At 36.1% G+C, this 22555-nt stretch overlaps 1 protein-coding gene across 1 annotated transcript in view; it reads left to right on the top strand.

The window, feature by feature from the left end:
* Atg1 (serine/threonine-protein kinase unc-51-like protein Atg1) overlaps nt 1-22079 on the top strand; it is a 202772-nt gene extending 180693 nt beyond the window's left edge. The window contains exons 3-16 of the mRNA XM_085944828.1: nt 2633-2849; nt 3820-3893; nt 4865-5025; nt 5614-5750; nt 5869-5985; nt 13279-13547; nt 13885-14007; nt 14703-14817; nt 16591-16757; nt 17626-17749; nt 19156-19311; nt 19585-19712; nt 20440-20575; nt 21419-22079. Coding sequence (XP_085800954.1) covers nt 2633-2849; nt 3820-3893; nt 4865-5025; nt 5614-5750; nt 5869-5985; nt 13279-13547; nt 13885-14007; nt 14703-14817; nt 16591-16757; nt 17626-17749; nt 19156-19311; nt 19585-19712; nt 20440-20575; nt 21419-21492 — 1998 coding nt within the window. The 3' untranslated portion in view covers nt 21493-22079. The remainder of the gene's footprint in view (nt 1-2632; nt 2850-3819; nt 3894-4864; nt 5026-5613; nt 5751-5868; nt 5986-13278; nt 13548-13884; nt 14008-14702; nt 14818-16590; nt 16758-17625; nt 17750-19155; nt 19312-19584; nt 19713-20439; nt 20576-21418) is intronic.
* Nucleotides 22080-22555: the final 476 nt, after the last annotated feature.

Below are 22555 nucleotides of genomic sequence, written 5' to 3' on the forward strand. Positions count from 1 at the left end.
GACGTTGTTTTTTAAATTCTTAAAATAGGGTCTGCTTAACTCATCCGGTGTACTTCCTTGTACCCATATACTTAATATTTTTTGTATTTACATATTTATACTGTACATAAAACTGTTTTAATAATATTTCTTTGTTTCTAAATGTCATGTTGTGAACGTCTTAAACTTATAATTTCTAATGTCCACAATATGTAAAATAAATAAATAAATTGAAATTGAAATTGAACGCGTTTCCGTAACACGTATATTCCAAGTTAACACTTCACAGTCGCACATGCGCCATGCCAATGACATTTTTTTTAACGTTTGTTTAACCTAAAAAAGAACTAGAATTACGTATGCGCCATATCTCGGTTAGTTTTATTGTTGTATTATATATGGCGTTTATAATAATATCATACTACATTGACCAAAAAACGTTACGCCTGACAGTTAATTATCATCATCAGGGGCGCGACAACCCGGTGTGGGTCCTGGCCTCCTCCACCTGTCCCTATCCAGTGTGGCCGCTTTCCAATTTGGTACCCCCAGAATACGGCAGTCACTGGCAGCTCCATCCAACCAGCGAATCTTTGGCCTCCCTCTTCTTCTACGTCCTAATGGATTGCTGGACATCACTCTCTTTGCCGGTTCATTGTCATTCATACGGTGCACATGACTTGCCATCGCAGTCTCCCAATCTTAATTGATTGAACTGCGCTGCAATCTTCGTACAGCCCGTAGAGCTCAGCATTATATTATCATGACTTGCCATCGCAGTCTCCCAATCTTAATTGATTGAACTGCGCTGCAATCTTCGTTCAGCCCGTAGAGCTCAGCATTATATTATCTTCTCCTCCAATTGGTGCCATCCCTGATCGGTCCATATATACGGCGGAGAATTTTGCTTTCAACGATGTTCAGGGCTCGTTCATTTCGCAGAGTTAATGTCCAGGTTTCCGATGCGTAGGTGAGCACTGGCTTTACAAGTGTCTTGTAAAGAGTGCTTTTAGTTCGGCGAGATAGTATGCGGGACTTAAAATGGCCTGACAGTTAATATCCCGGGTTAATTCTCGGAATACGGCGTAGCACATTTATCACTTTTTTAAATTGATTTTTGAGTTAATGTTAAAATAGCCCTGCAAGTACCGTCTTATTCTATCGAAAGTTGGCAACCGATTGCTGTGCATCCATCATATTATATTCTGGGCCGGGCGTGTCGGATAACCAACACATTGGACATTGAGCAACGTACGGAGGTTGCGTAGCCAGTAGAGTCTCCTCCCTACGTCACTGATGCTGTCTACATTTCCTTGAATATTATGAGCTGGAGTAAATTATAGGTACCTATTGTGGAAAATATGCCTGAAGTATGTCGCCCTTCTGCGCTTAATTCTCTTGTCCTTAACCATCGTGTAAATTGTAAATGAATGTAAACGCTGACTATGAGACCCGTTTCACACTGGACACCGGTGTGGCGCCACCGGCGTGGCGAGATTCCGCATTTACACATAACTGAATGGGCACGTTCAGACTGGAACACACGAGTGTCGCGTTCATTTATAAGCCGGCTCGCGCATCGCAACTCGCCTTGTGTGCCTGACGGCCATAAATCAAAGACTTCTGAGACTGCCGGCGAATGTTGTATGCTACAGCCTCGCACATCTGCCTAGCGGCAAACGTCAAACGTGAAAAAGGAGAAGTCTCTCGTCTGCCATTTTTATTGTGTTGATTGTATGAACAAACGTCAAACGCTCACCGCGATGAGCGAGCAATGACAGTGTAGACAGAAACAGAAATGGCCGATGGCCGCAGGCTGTGCGCTTGCGCGGAGGCGACATTCCCGAGATCGACATGCACGCTTTGGCCAATGCAACTAGACGAATGTCGCTGGGTCGCAGAGTTGCAGTTGCATCGGCCAATCTGCGAAGGTCCATTTGATAACGTTTGTTTCTTGGTTTACGATGACGTCACATCGACGAATTCGTCGTAAGACGCATGCGGCGAGTTCTGATGTGCGAGCCCTCTAATATGTAAATATGCGGGAATCTCGCCACACCGGTGTCCAGTGTGAAACGGGTTTCATAGTCAGCGTTTACATTCATTTACAATTTACACGATGGTTAAGGACAAGAGAATTAAGTGTGAAACGGGTCTTAGATTTCTATAGTGTTATTGACTTGGTTGTAAACGTGTGTTCTTATCTTTGTACGTAATTAGGGTAACAATAAAGAAATTAAGTCATATATGCATTGATAAGTCGTAATAAAATTTATATAACAAACTTAAACTATATTTTTTATACAAGCAAAATTCATAACAGTTAATGAGTTTCATAATAATTTCAAATTGCTTCTCTCAGAGCGGAGTGAAGGTTGCCCCGGTAAACCCCTTCACTTAGTCCTGTAATTAGGTAGGGTGCAGGTGGCTTAATTGGTAAAGCACGTCGGGCGGATTTTTCTTCCTTACCTATACTTATTAGGTGTTTCCGAAATATAAATAATGATATGTGTAATGAAGAATGTTACATTCTTAAATTTTATGAATCATTCGTTGAATAAAAAAAAATAGTTTAATTACGTATCTTATCATTTCTAAATGATTATGATTTTCCGACAAATTGTATTGAAACTCTCCTATTTTTGTCCCTCAGTATTGCAATGGCGGAGACTTGGCCGATTACCTGAGCGCTATGGGCACGCTGAGCGAGGACACGATCCGGCTGTTCGTGCGGCAGCTGGCCGGAGCGATGCGCGCACTTCACGCCAAAGGCGTGGTGCACCGGGACCTCAAGCCGCAGAACATCCTGCTGGCACACGCGGCGACCGCCAGGCACCACCCCCAGCCCAGCGAGATCCGCCTCAAGATCGGTGAGTGCTTGCAAATAATTCAATTATGTAATTTCGCTTACCTGCAATATAGATTTTGGTCTAATAAATAGGGAGTGGTAGTGATTCTAGAACATTTTTTAGTAGTGAATTGAAAATTTAACTATTGACCAGAACTTCCCAACATGGACCCATTGGAGCCCACCCAGGCATGAAAAAAAAATTTTTTTTAGATGAATCGAAAATTACTTACTGAGATGAGATTAAAAACATGTTTAAGCCGGCTCTCACATCAGAACTCGTCTCGCCTGCATCGATAATACCGACTAATGCACCGAATACGTCGATGTGAAGTCATCGTTATTCACAAAACACACGTTGTCAAATGGAGCTCCGCAGATTGGTCGAACGCGACTTTTTAGTTTGAAAAAAAACATCTACTGTTGCAATCGACAAGTTGCATGCTGCTCGGGCTGCGAGTCGAAGACGCCAGGACGCATACGAACACTTACAAATTTGTCATTCCTATACCGGCTCGCCGATCGCTGCATCCAAATATATATACGTTTCGAAGGTTACGTGCGACTGTCGCTAGGTAGATGTGTGCGGTCTTTATATGCAATACCGGATCAACGTTATTGGAAGGTTTGATTTATGGCTGTGCGCCAGACGAGGCGAGTTTAGATGTGAGAGCCGGCTAAAAGACAGGATAGCGCGGCGCAGATGACATGATAATACCACATACATATGTCGTAGCAACTCGTATGTGTGCATCCCACCAGTGAGTATTTTAATTGTTAGAATCAAACTGTGAAGTGTCTGGGCATGGGAAATGTACCCGAGAAAGTATGGGGATCGGCTCGTCATAATCACTTTCACACAGGTCCTGTGTTAGTGGGAAACACATGGTACTCTTGATTTGGTTTGTCTTTTACTCCATCCGGAATATCTGGCCAAGTTTTGCAGCTATTATTTTATTAGTCAATACGTATATCATTATTTTATATTTCAGCCGACTTCGGGTTTGCGAGGTTCCTTCAAGACGGCGTAATGGCAGCTACCCTCTGCGGATCCCCAATGTATATGGTAAGAAAACTTTGATAAACAGCCAGCATAAGTCTACCTACATTTCAATTGCCGGTAGAGTGAATCTCGCTGATGTGTGACGAAAAAGCCTCATGATTAACGGATAGAACAATCATCATCATCGGCCTAGCTCTCTTCACTCTTCTCGGTCCATAGTTTTTTGCTGCCACGCACATTGACTGAAATTTATAAGCATATTGATCCAGCTAGTTTTAGGGCATCCCTGTGGTTGCTTAGTGCCCCTTGGGTACCACCGCATTTGTCCAATTACCAAGCGACATGTCCAGCTCATTAAAGCTCATTTAGACAAGTCACTGCGGATGATCATCCGCAGTGAATTCATTCCAAAATGGCGTCAAGTGAAACTGTAATGTAGGTTGGAATTCAAACAATCCGTGATTGTTTGAATGAATGTAGAAATTTCATCGAGAGAAAGAGGAATAGGAAAAAGAGACGTTACTGGATAAAACCATAGGTAATGCGACATAATATCATGGGGAATATGATGACAGTACTCAGGGGCGCAGTGTGCATGCGTGACCTGGGCAGCGGCGTGTGTGCGCATGCACAGTATTTTTGGAGTCATTCATAGTGATCAAAAAGTAAAACCAGTTGAACTTCATTCACTTTTGATTCTGAATAATCACTTACGGTGATTCACTGATGAATGTGCGTTTACACGGGTCACTGGGGTTGATTCCTCCGCAATGATCATGAAAAAAAACAAAAGTGAATCATGTAAACGGGGCTTTGCCATTTCCTATAATGTATCAGATTAGCAGAATAGGTGAAATAGTATTGATTTGGCTGACATTTTAGTTTCTTATAGAATTTCAATATAATTAATAGGTAGGTACTGTCCTTTAACAGAACTTGAACTTACTTGATGGAATTTTAATTTATATCATAACATGTTTTAATTATTATCAAATATATTTATTTATCTATTTCGTGTTTGACTACTATTACAGGCACCCGAGGTGATAATGTCCATCCAGTACGACGCGAAGGCAGACCTCTGGAGTCTGGGCACCATCATCTTCCAGTGCCTCACCAGCAAGGCGCCCTTCCAGGCACACACCCCTCAGGCACTTAAGATGTTCTACGAGAAGAACGCTAACCTCTCACCAAAGTAAGGATTGACACTTCTCAATGCCCCTTGGCTAGTTGCATAGTATCCATACATCTCTGCGAAGTCCGCTCCCTACATGTCTCCTGGGGCCCTATAGTAGTACTTATTAATATAAATTGGTTTATGCTAATGTACCGATTTTCAGATAAATAATAATAAAGCAAATTTTAACCAACCTCTCAAATAATGAATGTCTTTACTTGTTTTAGACAGAGACAAAGCAAAATCGTATTGACTATCAATTATCTAAACAAACACGAAAAACATGACACTAAAACATCCCTTATTGTGTTATATAAACTATCAAAACGAGATTGATATCTATTGTATGCATGTGTCGAATGAATGCTGGACGGACTTGAGTAGCACTTTCCTTTTGGTACACATTTCAGAACATTCCCAGCCAAGAATTGACTGGTACGGTGACCTAGAGACTGGTTATCTCCATTCGTCATTTGAAATAACAAACAAGTGCGCCTGCCCTTGTCGGAGGCATCCCACTTGCTTTGTCAATTTTTAAACGCCGAATCCACAATAGTCTGTAATTTTTTATCCTTATCGTTAGTAATTTTATTATTTGTTGCACAGAATTCCTGCCGGTACCAGCCCGGAGCTGACTGACCTGTTGATGGGTCTACTTCGAAGGAACGCCAGGGACCGGATGCCCTTCGACGTCTTCTTCAATCATCCTTTTTTACAAAGACCCCGATCTCCACCAGTCAATAGTGAGTTACTTTATGATTATGTTATTATTTACATTGAATAAAAACAGGAAATCTTACTTAAAAATCATCTTTTTGCGAGTGTTTTAATATATATTTATATATGTCATCGTGTTTGCAGTTGAACTTCCTCAACTGAGTCCACCGGTGCCTCACTCACTCCCTCGGGACATTTCTGTGGCTGCTGCCGGAGCCCTCAAGACTTCACCATTCCCTGCCGGAAGCCGGTCGCCTCGTGGTGAGTTTATCAAAATAATGTGTTGCTCCGGTGTGTGTATTTATTACAGTGATTCTCAATCAGGTTCTACAAGATTTTGCAACTGCACACCTTTGTGGTAATCAAGTAAAAATAAACAGTTGTTGTTTTTGAAAGTTAGATAATATCGTGTTATAATTATTATTGAAATACTGATAACTTTACTTGGGAGGGGGAAAAGTTCTTCTTTTGTAGAGGTAGAGCCTAAATGTATGAAATTGTTGATGATTGTGTTAGCTACATGTGACTTCGCTTTACAGGTTCATTTGAAGAGAACTTCACACTACTGCTATAAACATTCCACTATAATTTCATAGTCACCCAATTAGTTAATTACATATATGATTCTTTGTGCTCACAGAACAGATAATAAATAGAATACCGATAGGCTATATTCAATACGCCTCATCTTGATGCAGGGTTTTGAATGTGTGAGTGTCATATGAAAATGAATCACGCATTATGCACGTGCAATAGTGTGTGTAATACACCAACATTAAATGAGCGTAAATGCATAAACCGAGAGCAGTTTTTAGTATTCTACGTAAAACGTATTCTTAACACGTGTGTAAGTTTAACCCGGATTCTTCCTTACTCGAGTCGGTTACCTGCTTCGCCTTACCCGTCATGTATTTCTGTTCCCACTATTTCTGAGTTCCCTGTTTGTGCTACTACTACTTCTATGTATTCTATGTATATAGTGTCCAAATTCTTTGGTTTGTCTATATTTTATAAAAGTTTTTAGGGTTTCAATGTAAACTGGAATATTGTTATTAAATTTTCTAGAACAGTGATAGCGAACCTGTGGCACGCGAATGTTTTATTTTGAAGACAGAAAAAATGACCTACCTATTTATAATAATTAAATAAAAATACAAAATATTTTTTACAAAAAAATATATGAGTACATAATATTAAAAAATAATGATGACAGCCATGCGTATTTTCTTCGGTTTTTAATATTATTTTTACCGATCGATGCGCAAACGGAAACGATGAAATTGATGCATAAATGACAGATCGCATTGTATAAAAAATAGCAGGCAAATACTCGTCAAGAATAACCATTACATTTGTAAAATTAATGTAAATATGCAATTGCATAAGTCAGTCCGTAGGCTTAATGCGTCACACATAACATTACCGCACTGACTTCATCAGGCAGCCGCGCCGCGAATCTTTGATTTTAATGGATTTACAAAGCTTAAGACCAATCAGGCAAATCAAAATATTCAACTAACAAACCTGATTGAATTTATCGGCAGACATTCAAATATAAACAGCTGATTGTTATTTTTCCTCAAACATAATCGCTAAAAATGGAAGAGAAAAGAAGAATATGTGAAGGAAGCGTGGTTAAAATACTTCCACGATCTCTTTGAACATGGACAAAAATTATTAAAAAATAAAAGATATGTATTCGGCTATAAACACGGCGAAAGATAGAATCTCAAGAATTCAATTGTAATGTAACTTTACTGATAGAATTCTTAGAAAAATATTTTTCTCCATGAAAAACTGCCGGGCACGTCAGACAGTCAAAAAATTATATTTGGGAAATTTTAGCACGCATACGTAAAAAGGTTCGCCAATCCTGTTCTAGAATATTTACACTATTTACAGCTACGCATATCAATAGATGTTTTTATTGACACCAAGCCATTGTTTTTGTGACAGTATGTATTGCTCATGTATAAACAGAAATTTAATCTAACTGTAAAATACATACATAAATACATTATTTTCTTATTAATTATTATTTAGAAAACAATTCGTTCACCTCGTGGAATCTTAATTACTCTAATGCGCTTAATTTTTCATTGTTTAGTTAGAAATTGTTTAAAACTACCCAATTAATAAATAATCTCTTGACCCCTTATTATGTTTACGGCTTCATTGTAAAAAATTGAATTTAATGCAGTCATTATTTGTTTATCTGACAGATAAGTGCATTTTTTGGTGTGTTTTAATGCAATATGTTTTTACCATAATTTAGTTGGTGTTTTTACGTCTTAAAATCAGTTTTTTTTTTTATATTCCTCCGTTTATTGTGTTATTATTTTTGTTCGAGTTTTTAATGTTTTCAATTGACACCAGATGTCGTATAAGATTGCAGTGTATCGGACAGAATGTACAATTATTCATATTCATTTGGCAGCAATCAATTCGAATCAGTTTTGAACAATGAAGAATTACAATGCTATTCCTCAATGCAATGGTACGCCATTACAAATTGTTAATATTTGTATCAAATAAAATTATGAAGCATCAGGGCTACGAACCGTTATTTTTTTCATTTCGGTTTTTGTTCCGAAAAAAATAACAGTTTTTATGGTTTTCGATTTTCTGTTCAGCTCCGAGTGATTGATTTTGAAATGTTTTTATTTGTATTAAATAACGATAAGTATGATAATTATCGTTAAATTTCTTAAGCAATTATGATAATTATCGTAAAATTTAATGAGGTTGTCGCGCGACATGTTGCCAGTGTGGACCCGGCATAAGAGTCCAAGGGCCAAGACCCAAGGCGTAAGACATATTGCGCCTACTACAACTTAGCGATAACTGATATATTTGAACTTGTACCGAACCGAAAAAAGTTATATTTTTTTCCTGTTTTCGTTACGACAAAAACAATAGTTTTTCCGGTTTTCGGTTCAGTTCCGGTTCGAAACCCTGGTTTCAGTGCAAGAATACAATATCTACGTGACCATTTTCTGTATTAAAATATTCCAGAAAAAGTAGTGAAGCATTTAAATCAATTCATTAATTTTACCAATGCAATAATAATATGTACCTACTGCACAATATCCAAAAGAATTCACGCCAGGACATTTTTTCCTTTCTATGTTATTTCATCCCAAATACATCAATAAAAAAAACCTTTCAAACATCACTGCAGTGCGCCAGGGAGTTGCAGCGTACAGTTTGAATATCACTGATATACAGTAAATACTGAGTAAATACAAACGTTAAACGCAATATCGATACTGGGATTTGAAATATTTGTGTGTAATTTTGTGCCTTATTCAGGTTTCAAACCCATTACCGATCCGCCAACTAGAATTATACCATGTTAAACTCTGCTTTGCAATGAGTTTGCCATAATAATTTGCCGTATTTCCTTACAATCAGAATATTATTAATTTTTTCTTACGTAAACACTTAATTTTTTAACTGTAATAAGTTACACATAGCACTACATATTACACTTATCGTCCACACTACGTCAATTAGTTTATCTGGCATTCGCAAGAGACATCTGGTCGACTGTTGAATAGTTGGCACCCTGTCAAAGACCAGCTGGCAGCTCACCTTGAACTCCAAGTCCAACGTCGTTTGGCACCGAACACTTCTTAGTACTCCGCCTACCTTCCAGCATTTTCTTCAACCTTGTTAAATGATATATGATTATTTTTGTTTTCTGTATACAATCGCTGCACACCTTTGCTAATGATATTCAATAATATTATTGTGTACTGCAGTGGTTTTCAAACTGTGCACTGCCAATATCCAAACATGATTGTTTGAAAGTTTTAATAATCCCAGAGTGGACAAAGTGCGTAAATGTCTAAAATAGTGGTCGTTGTAGGCACTTATTCGATGTAAATCTCTGGAAATTAACCCATTATATCATTTACAAGTACTAACGTTGAAGTCTTCTACTGGGACTACTTGTGAAATGTGTAGTAAAAATGATAGATTTATAAAAAGTCACCTATTTAGATTCTTACAAGATTAAGACATCTTTATTAAATGGACATGGATTCAAGATTCATTCAGTATCCAACTAAACGCCGGCACTGGAAGAGTCGGATTTCATTCCGGTGATGGGTTATTAAACATTATTTCACGATATAGAAATGGTTGCGTTTAGGATTTCGGGGAAAGGAAGAATACTGTTTCCTGTGTGATAAAGTAACGACCAGTGAATCGTACTTTCATTTGCGATGATTAACATCTGCGAAGCTGGAATTTTGGCAATCGGTAACTGTTATAAAAACCGAATATTGCCCAAAACTAAATCCATGATTTTAAAAACTATGGCTCACCCATTCCAGTAACCCATATTTTTTTTACGGTGGCGTGAAACTAATTAGTTTGAATCTCAGCCACCCTCGATCCTAGAAGCTAGCTGAACGGTTCTCCCTGGTTTGTTCACTCTTCTCGGACCTCGGTTTCCATTGCCATGTACTTCTGCTGAACCTAATTATATTAGCAATTCTGCGATCTTGGTGAGTGACCTGGATCGCTTTAAGTTTTTTTTATATCTTTTAATAAATCATCATTTCTAGAAAATCGTAAATTCTTTCTTTGTATGTTGATATTGTCATCGTGATTATTATCTCACATAAGTTAATACTTTGTATTGATGACAGCTTGTCATAATTATGCCTCACATATCATAAAAATAAAATTCGTCACCTCAATACTACAACTAGAAATGATCTCATTCATTGAATACAATGCAATAATAATTCACTATCATTTAAATTATATCACATTTTTACATTGAATTTCAGATAATAATTTATTATTGTGTAGTAATGAAATAAATAAAATCACACCTGAGTAACGATTTCACGTACAGTAGACTCCCAATTATCCATGCACGATACGGTATATACAAAGATAGAATAGCTCTTTGGAAAATTCGAACTTATGTTAGAAAATCATTAAAATATTCCTGTAAACAAACCAAAATCACAGATTTTCTAAATAAATAATGAGTATTAAACATGTTAAAATATTTGTCTGCTTTAGAAATGTATAATAGTATGTAGTTTTTAAAAAGAAAAAACCATAGTTCGGATTATCCGTGTTTTTCGTTTATCCGTGCCGCCTCTCCCCACCATTAGCCCGGATAATCGGGAGTCTACTGTATTTAAAATTAAAATAAATACATTAAAAAAAAAAGCAAAAAGTTCAAAATAATCTTCTTCTATAGAGATGGAGCTTAAATATATTAAATCGATGCAAACGAAGAACCTTTGGTCTACTGATTAAGTTAGTTATAAGTGGCTTCGCATTGCAACTTCATTTGAAGAAAACTTCACACTTGTACTATGGCATTTCTCTATAAATTCAGATTCACAGAAGTATTTAATTGTACATAAATGATTGGATAGTGTATTATTAAATTCAAATTTTCATGCATCTCTCATATTACTGTATCAAAGTGTGGAAACCCTGTGGAATGATACTCTCTCGTCGACTTTATGTAGGCACCCAAAAGCAATACAGGCGGCCCTTGACTATTGAGTGTTCTACTTTTGCACAATTCGCTATTTCGTACATTTATTAAAATTTAGATTTTTCTTGATAATGCAAAAATTATGCGCGTCCATGCAGTCGCTCCTCTCTCCTCCACTCCATGTCACCTTCTCAAATACGTAAAGGGGTGGTGTTCAACTGTCTTTTGACTAGTTTATAAAGAAAACACCTAATTGCTAATACGTTATACCCATTGATCAATAAATATTTTAAATTTTTTATTGAACGTTATTTTTACCCATTGATAAATAAATATTTAAAAAAAATTTATTGAACGTTATTTTTAAGATGAAAAACCACTTTAAGCACCGAGAAATGTGTACATAGGTAATGTAAATAAAGCAACAGGCTTCAAACCAGAACGCCAGTCGGTATTTTATTTTTTGGGGCACACGCTATCAAAGTTCTTAATACGGATAGCGTATAATACTCTTTCTATCTAGAGTCAAAATTCTTTGTGATGGTGTAACTTTCGATTGTTTGGCTTGCAAAAGGTGCCATCTGTGTGCAGCATCTTTAATAATTTAGTTGGTTAGGTATCTATATGAAAAGTCTTCCTGTAATGGTAACAGGGATAATATGCTTCTGTCGTAAATGTGTTTGACAACACTGTCCTATCCAAAAAAAGTCTGTTGCATAACATGTTCCGTAGTTAAATTGTAATAGCTTGCCAAAATTTCATTCTCCTACACGGACTCTGTATGTTGTTTGCTTTTGAGCTTGCCACGTCACTCTTTTCTACTCGACATTAACTGTAGAAAATCGCGGTTAAAATTGTCAGTTTTTTTTAAGTCATTCCATTTTAATTAACCTCTATAGACTGAATAAATTATGTACTGTAGTTAAAACGTGATATTATTAAAGTAAGCCTTGTGATATTTTTTCTCAGTGAATTGTTTGTGAAGTGCGTTTGATTATGAATCGCGTTTTTGAATTGTCTGATGGTTTTGTTGTGTTTTTAAGTATAATCGGTAAATATGTCTTCATATTATTTTATTATAGAACAGTATTTGAAATAGATAACATCGATGAGTTAATGCGCAAATGTTATATGTCCAGTTTTGTATCTTATGAGAAATTGTTTTTGAAAGATACAAATCGATTCTAAGACACGGCGAAATAGACAGATGACATATTTGAATGTGGCAATAATATCTTCTCAAATACACCTATTTGAACGGACAATATAGGTATGATGCAAATTGGCATTTTGTATATAATAATTTAGTAAAAATTGGACATACAATATTTGTGCTAGTAATCCATTGATTATAGTGATAATTTTCATGGTGTAAAAAATAAAAATATACATGTTTGAGCATGTTCTTACATGAAAATGAGCCATGTAATTAATATAGGAAAGGGATACTTGGTAAAATCCCTAAATTATAATTTAGAAGAGGGGGCGGGAATTAGTGAGAATGCAGAGCAATAATAAAATAATAACTTAACATGCACTCGAATGAAAATTTCGGTATCCATACTTTATAAAGCTCACCATGTGAGCGAGACACGTGTTATGAAATAGATACATCAGGGATATGAAGGATCCATTCTCTAGATACAATGAACCGAATTTCAATTAAAATTTAGGTTCAGTAAAGATCTCGTAAAAACGCAATATATCTTATGGTTAGAACAGATTTGACTATGACATCGTGAAGTATCATTAATATTTTAGAATTTGTGTACAATCTTATTCGAAATGGTAACTTTTGAAATGAAACATTGAAAATCTTTCAAAATGCATACTTTGGAGATTCTTTTGGACTTATTTTTGTATATTTATGTTGCTGGCTATGAAGTTATATGAAGGATACGGCATTCCTAAAATAGGCATCTTTTTAAGATGTTGGTATTTTCTGATGCAGCACCTGGCTCATCTACTGCAAGGAAAGCTAGCCAGGCTAGGCCTTTAATTTCACTTATAGTTAACATACTAAGTAAATAATCTTAAAAATAAATGCATATTGTAAGAAAACAATTTTCTTTCGTTTACAGCTGCAGACTCTCCCGAAGGAACATCGTCTAGTCCAGAAGATGACTTTGAACTGGTCCCCGCAAACCTGCCGTGCGACCTTATGGCGGGAGTGGAGATCCTGCCCCCGTCACCCCCACCGCACAGCGCCACACAGCCTGCACACGCACACCTGCCTCCTTCCCTGCAGGTCAACATGAACATTCCCGGGGAAGCCACGCACGGTGGAAGGCCTTCCACTCTGCTCATTTCCGAGGCTTTACCCGTTCCAACACAGAGGCTACATACTAAGGTTTGTATTACAAAGATGATAAAAAAACCTTCAATGGAGATCAAGCCTTTAGGTATATTATCAGTGAAGGTCTTGGTGATCGATCCGTAAAAGCTCTATGTTTACATATGAAAATAATCATTGGGTATGTAACCAATTTTCAGACGCACAATACTTAACAAGTGATAGGTGTCATAATAATACACATTGTAAACAGAAATCAAGTAAATATAAGTTTATTTATTGTTTTATTAAACTGTCAACTCTGCAACGGTTCATAATTAGTTAGTTTTACATAACGTCGACATCTTTGCATTTGGCTCTTAGTCTTAAAAATTAATCATCAATTAAATTGCAGGTACCAAATAATGCAAACGCTGGGGGCGGTAGTGCCATCCCTCGATCTCAACCAATCACAATGAAACGGTCAGACCAGCACCGTTCCACTCAACCTGACATCAGCTCGCTTTCACCACCTTCTGTAAGTACAGTAGAAATTCGATTATGATAATATCGTGATCAAATAATCGTGATCCAGATTGTACTTACTATATTTATTTTTCTCTATGAATAAGCATATAGTGACGGAAGCTTAATTTGTAGAATCTCTACTATATAAATAGAGGTGTTTGAAGAGATAGTTGATTTTGGAGACAATCATTCGTTGTTACGCAATTTGTAGGTACTGCATGCTTAGTGAACCGACTACACGAGTAACTGAATTTATTTTTGGTTTAAGTTTTACTACACATCTTCATGTAATATTATCCTGGCATTTGAATGACCCTTGTGAAATTAAATTACGTGTTACTAGATTGACTTTGGAATTTTTAGTGAACAAAAAAAACTGAGCAGGGTTAGTTAGCATTCCACCGACCGGCAAGTTTATCATGTTTCAATTATTATTGTTTGATTGGCAATATTATTTTCGTGTTTTAGTATATTCAAATCCGTATCTGGTGTACGTGTCAGAGACATCTTCGAATACAAATATGTCAACAGGTGTATCTACATGTTACGGTTTCAGTTTTAATAGCTTTATCACTTTACAATAAACCCTAAAGATACACTGCGATAATATAATAATTAACATTGCCTAAGAGTAACGAAATTGTAAATATTGAATGTTAAATTGTACATAGGAAAGAATGATGGAAATTGATTGTATTATTTCAGGTTCAATTTATAATGGGCACCCCACCGTCGGGACGTCGTAGAAGCGCCTCAGGAGGCTCTCCACCCACATCTTGGCAAGTCTCTCCCACCAATGCCAGCCCGCTTCGTAGATCAGGTATTACAAGCTTTATCAAGTCGAAATGATACAGAATTATCAATTCTTTTAATGTCGTTTTTTCCTCGTTTCTGGTTCCCTGTGAAAGTTTTGGTAATATAACCTTCATCCCGTGCAGAGACACATAATATGCTCTGCTTAAGTATGAACATGGTAAATATTACTATTTCCAAAAACTAATGATATAACAAAATATACATGGTGTTATCGTGATGTTTTACTGCCAAAATTTAGTAACTCTCAAAATCATATTATTGAGCAATTGCAATTTGAAGTTTGACATCCCCTCTAAAATCAGGCATAATGTTAATTTCTTTCTGCTTTTTGTGAATGTTTTATATATCGGATGACCTTAAAAAAAAATTCTAGCATACGCTATATAGATACATACGTCTATAGCCGTTGTTATCTCTAAATACTAATACAGTAGAACCTCGATAATTCGAAAAACGATAATTCGAATTTCGCCGTTTTTCGAATTTTTTGTCAATTTTAACCCCCAAGAATCATTTTTCATACAAAAAGTTCGTTATAAATCGAAATTTTCGTTATTTCGTAATTCGAAATGGAATTTGGCCCCAAAGGCCATTTTTATCCATATAAATCGAAATAAATAATAGTAAAATACTTATTTTCTTGGAAAGTAATAAATTTAATGACTACAATTAAGTAGGCAAACACCTGCAAATTTACTGATGGGAGGCAAAACCCAAAGTTTAAGTTGTGGAAAAACCCAAAAACTCCTAATGTACTAAGACACAAATGACTTATCCAAGCATCAATATTATTATTGCAGGGGATGTCAATCAAGGTACATGTACTTGTCATTCATGTAAATTCAGAATCCGTTATTGTATTAATGTGAAAAAAATGTTGTTTTACAACTTAATCTTAGCACATAGCCACTAAATGGTTTTCAGTAAAAAAAAACATTTATTTATGAAATTTCGTAATCATTAAGTAACTAACTTGTGTCATTTTTTTATAACTGACAGAATTACGTATTTAATATGTATTTTAATAAACAATGAGTTTCTTATCTTTTAAAATTTAAGTTGATAACAACTGAATCTTTAGATTAAACTGGCAATAATGAATACACAGTGACCCTTTGTTTGACAGGACTAGTTCACTAATTGACTTAATGAATTCACTTGACATTTTTATTATTGTTTATAGAATATTAAAGAATTTTATTTTAAATACAATACACACCTACATAGGTACCCGTTTTTACTGTGAATTTGTATGAATCTAGATTAGATTTTCGAAAGGAACAACATTCTTATTTAAGAATTTGTATTCTTGGTAGGTACCTATCTAACTGGATGTCTGATTACTCAGTAATTAGTGCTTTTTACAAAGTGTAAAAAACACATATTTCGAACTAGTTCACCATTATCACTTTTTTCACTGGTAAATACCATGTAACACTATTTTTCAATACTGCATCGTCTCCATACAAATTAACGAAAATTTTTTTTTTTTCGGAAAATTCGATTTATAGCGATTTTCGCTAATTCGAAATCAAATTTTCAGGGTCCTTTGGATTTCGAATTATCGAGGTTATACTGTATTATCAACTTACCAACTTTTGGCAGCAATCCCACGATATGTGTATACAGTATATCATACAATTTGTAATAATGTATAATTTAAAAAACTTATTTACTTAAGTCCATGGCTAACTGCACAACCGTAATCTGGTATCTCTATCCTGAGTTCTCTCTTCAATTGTTCATTATACATGTTAACACTAAATATTTATTTCAGGAACGTCTCCGCCAGTAGTGTTAGCAGCGCTGCGGGGCGCGGCCGACAACAACAACCAGCCGCACCGAGCCAGCACCCTGCCCAACATCTCAGACTCCTTCCATGCCCTCTTTCCACACCCCCTCAACTTCGTGCCGCCTGACCTGCCCCAGGAAACTCTGCTTGATGTAAGTATTCAATGTACACACGAGGGCGGTTTGATAAGTAAGGTAAACGGACGAGATAACGACAATCGTTCAGGTGGGATTTTATTCATTTTTGAAGGACGGACGTTGAGGGACGTTTTACCATTTCCAGAATAGAATAATCGTAAGAATTAATAAGTAAAAGAATAACAAAGAGAATTATAAGATAAAAATACACATTTTTATAAAATCTATTGAAATACCTTAAACGTCTCAGAGTTTGTAAAGTAAGTATGTTTATTCTCCAGTCCCTTGGATACCTCAAGTGTACCCAAAACAATGACTGCATAACCTCTTAGAATTACTATACAGTAATACCCCGACATACGCGAACTCGGAGTTACGCGGTTCTTGATTGTTTCATTTAATATTACATAATAGTAATATAATTATAATATTTTTTCCTTAGGAATAAAAAAAATATTAGTTGCTATGAAGAAATTCTGCGTGAAAAAAGACATTGTGATATCAGACGAGTTTGTAAGATTTTATGAAGCCATCGATATCGAAATAACCTTTTTAAGTAGGTAACTCATTTATTTTTTTAATATTTTGTACATATTCCATACAAAGAACTGCAATTTTATTAAATATTTTTCTTCTAAACTAGTGTTTTTGTTAGTCATTGGTCCCAATTAAACAAAATTTATATGTATTAATATGCAAAGTTGCACCCTGACTTACGCGAATTCAACAAGCGGACCCACCTATTGCGTAACCAGGGTATTACTGTACTTATTCGTTGTCTCATGTACTCACCTAAGCGCCACTCACCTGTTCTGTCGGTTTGCCTACGACCGATCTTCGCTATATGTATATCTTATACTTAAATAATCTTTTGAAATTCCAGCGGGAACACAACGAAACACTGGCGAAGCTGAACTTTGTCCTCGCGCTGAGCGAATGCGTGTTAGAACTCGCTGCATCCAGAGGGGCCCCATTGGCTGCCCTCCTCGATAGCGCTTCGCCACAAAGTGAGTTATTGTTTACAATTTTGGGAAATGGACTGTATTTCGATGGGGTACTGTGATTAGAGGGGTAGGTTGGTAAAAGTGAGATAGAGATTTAATCGCTTATCTTGATACGGTCAGTATTCTGAAAGACAAAGCTAGGTAACAACTAATATATCGTCTCTGTTCTGGCAAAACACACTAACTGGAGAATACTAGTGTTGAGTAATTTGACTTTGAAGTTGTTAAAAAGTTTGAAATGGTCTATCATGTGAGTTTATTAAGTAATCGTAAAAAGGATGACTTTAAAATAAAGACTGTTTATTTATTAAGAAGGTTTACAGACGGTAAAGTTTGAAATAAGGAACATTTTGGTATAACTAACTCAATATGTAATTTTTTCGAATTAGTGTCTTCTGCCAGAACATTTTATAGTATAATTAATATATTATATTCAAGTTTGATGTTATATATATATGATAGATAACACATGCACTTGGTTTCAACATTGGACACTTAAAACCTGTTAAAGTTTATCGTTGTAGTTCTCGTTTTTAATCAGGAAGCTACTGGGGGAACGAGAAAGGGATGGAAGAAAAAAATAATTGGCGAAGACAATGCATTCAATATCAATGCTGCCGCAGTTAGTATTATTTTACTACGAGTTTGCAAAAACTTTCCCTTTATCAATCTTAACTCTACCTATATCAGGATTGGCGAACCTTTTTACGTACCCGTGCCAAAAATTCCCAAATATTATTTTCTGACTGTTTAATGTGCTGGCCAGTTTTTCATGGGGAAAAAATAGTTTTTTAGAATTCTACAAATGAGTTCTTGAGATTCTATCTTTCAGTGTTTCTAGTATTAATTGGACAAATTTTTCCCTGTTTTCAAAATCTTCAGAGATTGTAGGACTATTTTCCCTCGATTTATTTACGTAATTTAGCAACTTTTTAACCATGTTTTTTTTATATATTCCCCCATCACTGAACGGTTTTCCATTTTTAGCAATTATGATTGAGGCAAAATAACAAGTAGCTGTTATATTTGAATAACTGCCTATAAATTTTAATTTCATTAGGTTAGTTGATTGAATATTTTTACATTTTAATTGTCCGAACTATTTGCCTCCAATTTTTTATACAATGCGGTCTATCATTAAATTTATGCATGAATTTCGTCATTTCCGTTTACACATCAATCGGTAAATATTATTGGTAAACATAATATTAAAAACCGAAGAAAATACGCATGGCCATATTGTTATTATTTTTATTATTATAATATACTTAAATATTTATTTGTAAAACTTTTTGTACAAAAATATTTTTTTTTAATCATAGGTAATTTTTTCTCTCTTCAAAATAAAACATTCGCGTGCCATAGGTTCACCATCACTGACCTATATTAATGTTATGTTATTGTTCCAGGTGTTGAGTCGGAGTTGGGTGGACTCGGTTCAGAGGGCGGTGGAGAGAGACTGGTTCTTTTAGTGCGAGCTCTTCACTTACTCGGCGCTGGTCTGGCCTTAGCAAATAGACATCTGAAGTTACGTACACTGCATCCCTCCTCTACCGTTAAGAGTGGTGAGCCATCTCTTTGTAATAACAATAACTATTTCTATCCTTACGTTTATTGTTTTCAATTAAAAATCATTGTATTAGAAATAACAAACGCTTCAATATATTTAGTTGTATTTTATTTATCACATTATTCACAATCGTATTTCAACAATAATTATTATTTTATAAACTAGACAGGTTTTATCTTGACTTGTCAATTAACGAATTGAAAATTTAATTCTTGAAATGAATTTTTGCATTTTAAGGAAATTCTCTCAATATCTGTATTGTTTTCAGTATTGTCCGTGATGAATACAAAATACAGATCGACCCTCGCCGAATCGAAAAGGTTAAACGGCCTCGGACTGAAGAAGGCGTGCCCCGCAACCGCTGATAAGATCCTCTACAACCACGCCATCAAAATGGTAACACAACCATAATCATTCATATTAACAATTATTTTCCTCAATCGTTCATTGTGGTTATTTATGAAAACAATAATATAAAATATTCTTATGAAAATGCATTGTCAATATACCACTCCATTTTAATCGGTGTAAGTGCGGTTCCGCAAATGAACCGTTTTTTAAATTTCCAGAAGAAACAAAAAATCTTGTTACTACACATGATTGCCTTTGCATAAAGTTGTGCTGGAGGCAAATGCTGAGTGTCTCGTGAATGGCCAAATGTACCAATGACTCCATAATCAGTGAATTTCAGATTTGAAACAGAATCCTCATTTTTTTTTGGTTAAATATCACACAGAAGATGACAACATGGAAAAACTCGTGATGTTGGATTGAGTGGAACGTTGGAGAGGGTGAGGAAGAGCTCCCTTACAGATGGACAGACCAATTCATGAATGCCACAGGTTTCACATTGACAAAGGCCCTGCAACACACTGAATGTTGGGAGAGATTGAGCCAAAACATGAGGAAGGTTATCATACGCAGTGATTTAAGCATATATGTAACAACTATTAATTTTATTACATGTCGTGTTTAACAGAATGCAACAAAAAATCTTTTGGTTCTTCAGCCGTATTACACTTACACCGACGACATTACACCTTAATTTTATGATCTGTGATACACACCGTCCTTTTCCCATCGCAATGTCAACCTGTATAGCTAATTGTTAATTGTTGAACAGTGCCAATCGGCTGCTCTGGAAGAACTATTTGGAGATCCCGGCGTGTGCTTCCAGCGCTACCAAACTGCGCAAATCCTTCTGCATTCGCTGGCGCAACATGTCACGCATCATGACGACAGGACCCTTCTCACTAAATGTTAGTATCTTCACCATTGTTGTAATTCCAGACGCTGTAATGCCTATTACAGACCTACATACGTCTGCCCGCAAGCAAGATAAATATATGAAAACTGTTTACAAATACTTTTGTTGTATCCCATTGCGAAAATGCACTAACAAAGTATTAATAAGTTCACACATATTTGAACATTTAAAACTACATTATGTAATGTGGCCCAATTACAGTAGTAAGACAGTTAGTAGTCATCGTGGAAGAATCACAGTAACACCCAGGCTTGAAAAAATATCAAAGATATATTGTGAAATCGAACCTGGAACTCTCATATGAGAAGCTAGTTTCTTACGCACAGAACAGATAATAAATAGAATACCGATAGGCTATATTCAATACGCCGCACGTTGAAGCAGGGTTTTTGAATGTGTGAGTGTCCTACGAAAATGAAGCACGCATTATGCACGTGCAATAGTGTGTGTAATACACCAACATTAAATGAGCGTAAATGCATAAACCGAGAGCAGTTTTTAGTATTCGACGTACAACGTATTCTTGACTCGTGTGTAAGTTTAACCCAGATTCTTCCTTACTCGAGACGGTTACCTGCTATCGCCTTACCCGTTGGGTATTTCAGTTCCCATTATTTCTGAGTTCCCTGTTCTTACGCTTTGGCTCATGAATGTTTTGTATCTGAGGAATTAGTTGAATGGCCAACATGAAAAGTCTATCCTTTGAAAAAGTCTATTAAAATAACTTTTACTCTGTAGAGGCCCGTATGCTCCGCTTAGAATTGAAAATGATAATTTACTTTGGGTCGTTATCGAAGCAATCTATAATTATTAAAGGTCTTTCATTTCTTTTCAGATAAAGATGCTGTGGAAAAACGTCTCTACTTACTGCAGCAGAAGGGCTACATTTATACAACTGATCTCACGTAATATTACTTTAAGAGGGCCCCCCCGGCGCGCCTTATCTGTTGGAATCCTTGAAGAATTCTTTTATTTTGCATTTCGATTCCTTTCACTGGCTCGGCTTAAATTCCACGGTGACACTATTACAAATCGTCAGTTTTAAAGGCTTATTTAAACATCTTGGTACTGTAACAGTATATAAATGAACTACAAATAATGCATTGGTATAGTTAACCAATCAAAAGTCGTAAGAGATGGGCAAATGGATAGACAGTACGGACACTGAACTGTTACACTACCGAGATGTTCAAATTGGACTTTAATAAATTTTGTGAATATACTGCAACCACTTGTACAATTCGCATTTCGCTTGGCGCTTCTAGAAAATCTCTGTAGACAGGTGATTATAGATTTTTAGTTCCACAAATAACCGGTATAACTGAATCGGTTGAATGTCAGCTATTTCTCCCAGGGAATGGGTATTTGTTACAAGTGTTTGCAGCATTATAATTGAGGATATGAGGAGAGGTATCCAAGTTTAATAAACTGACTTTAAATAATCGATTGTAAATTCTGTAAATGACGTCTTGTTCTCAAATGACCCAAATATATTGAAAAAAATTTATATATATAATATTATAATAATTAATAGTTTTTCGTGTTTGAAGAAAGATGTCTAATCGGGCCCATATGGATCATATGGGCCTCCACAGAGTGGAGGTTTGTATTAACAGATTTTGTTTTTACAAGAAATGGATGTCAGCCACTTGCTCAACCTATTAGGTCCATACTCTGGACTCATACACAAATTGAGAAATAATATGTGTACTTGTCAGACCCAGGATTCGAACCTGGGACCCACGACGCTATAGAGTATAGGCCGACACTTAAGCCACGCGTGTGTAGGGAATTTTTGTTTTTACAAGAAATGGATGTCAGCCACTTGCTCAACCTATTAGGTCCATACTCTGGACTCATACACAAATTGAGAAATAATATGTGTACTTGTCAGACCCAGGATTCGAACCTGGGACCCACGACGCTATAGAGTATAGGCCGACACTTAAGCCACGCGGGTGTAGGGAATTAC

Source organism: Rhyacophila brunnea, unplaced genomic scaffold (genome assembly GCF_057557595.1).
Source record: "Rhyacophila brunnea isolate RB1 unplaced genomic scaffold, BYU_Rbru_1.0 scaffold_17, whole genome shotgun sequence".
Classification (NCBI taxonomy): Eukaryota; Metazoa; Arthropoda; class Insecta; order Trichoptera; family Rhyacophilidae; genus Rhyacophila; species Rhyacophila brunnea.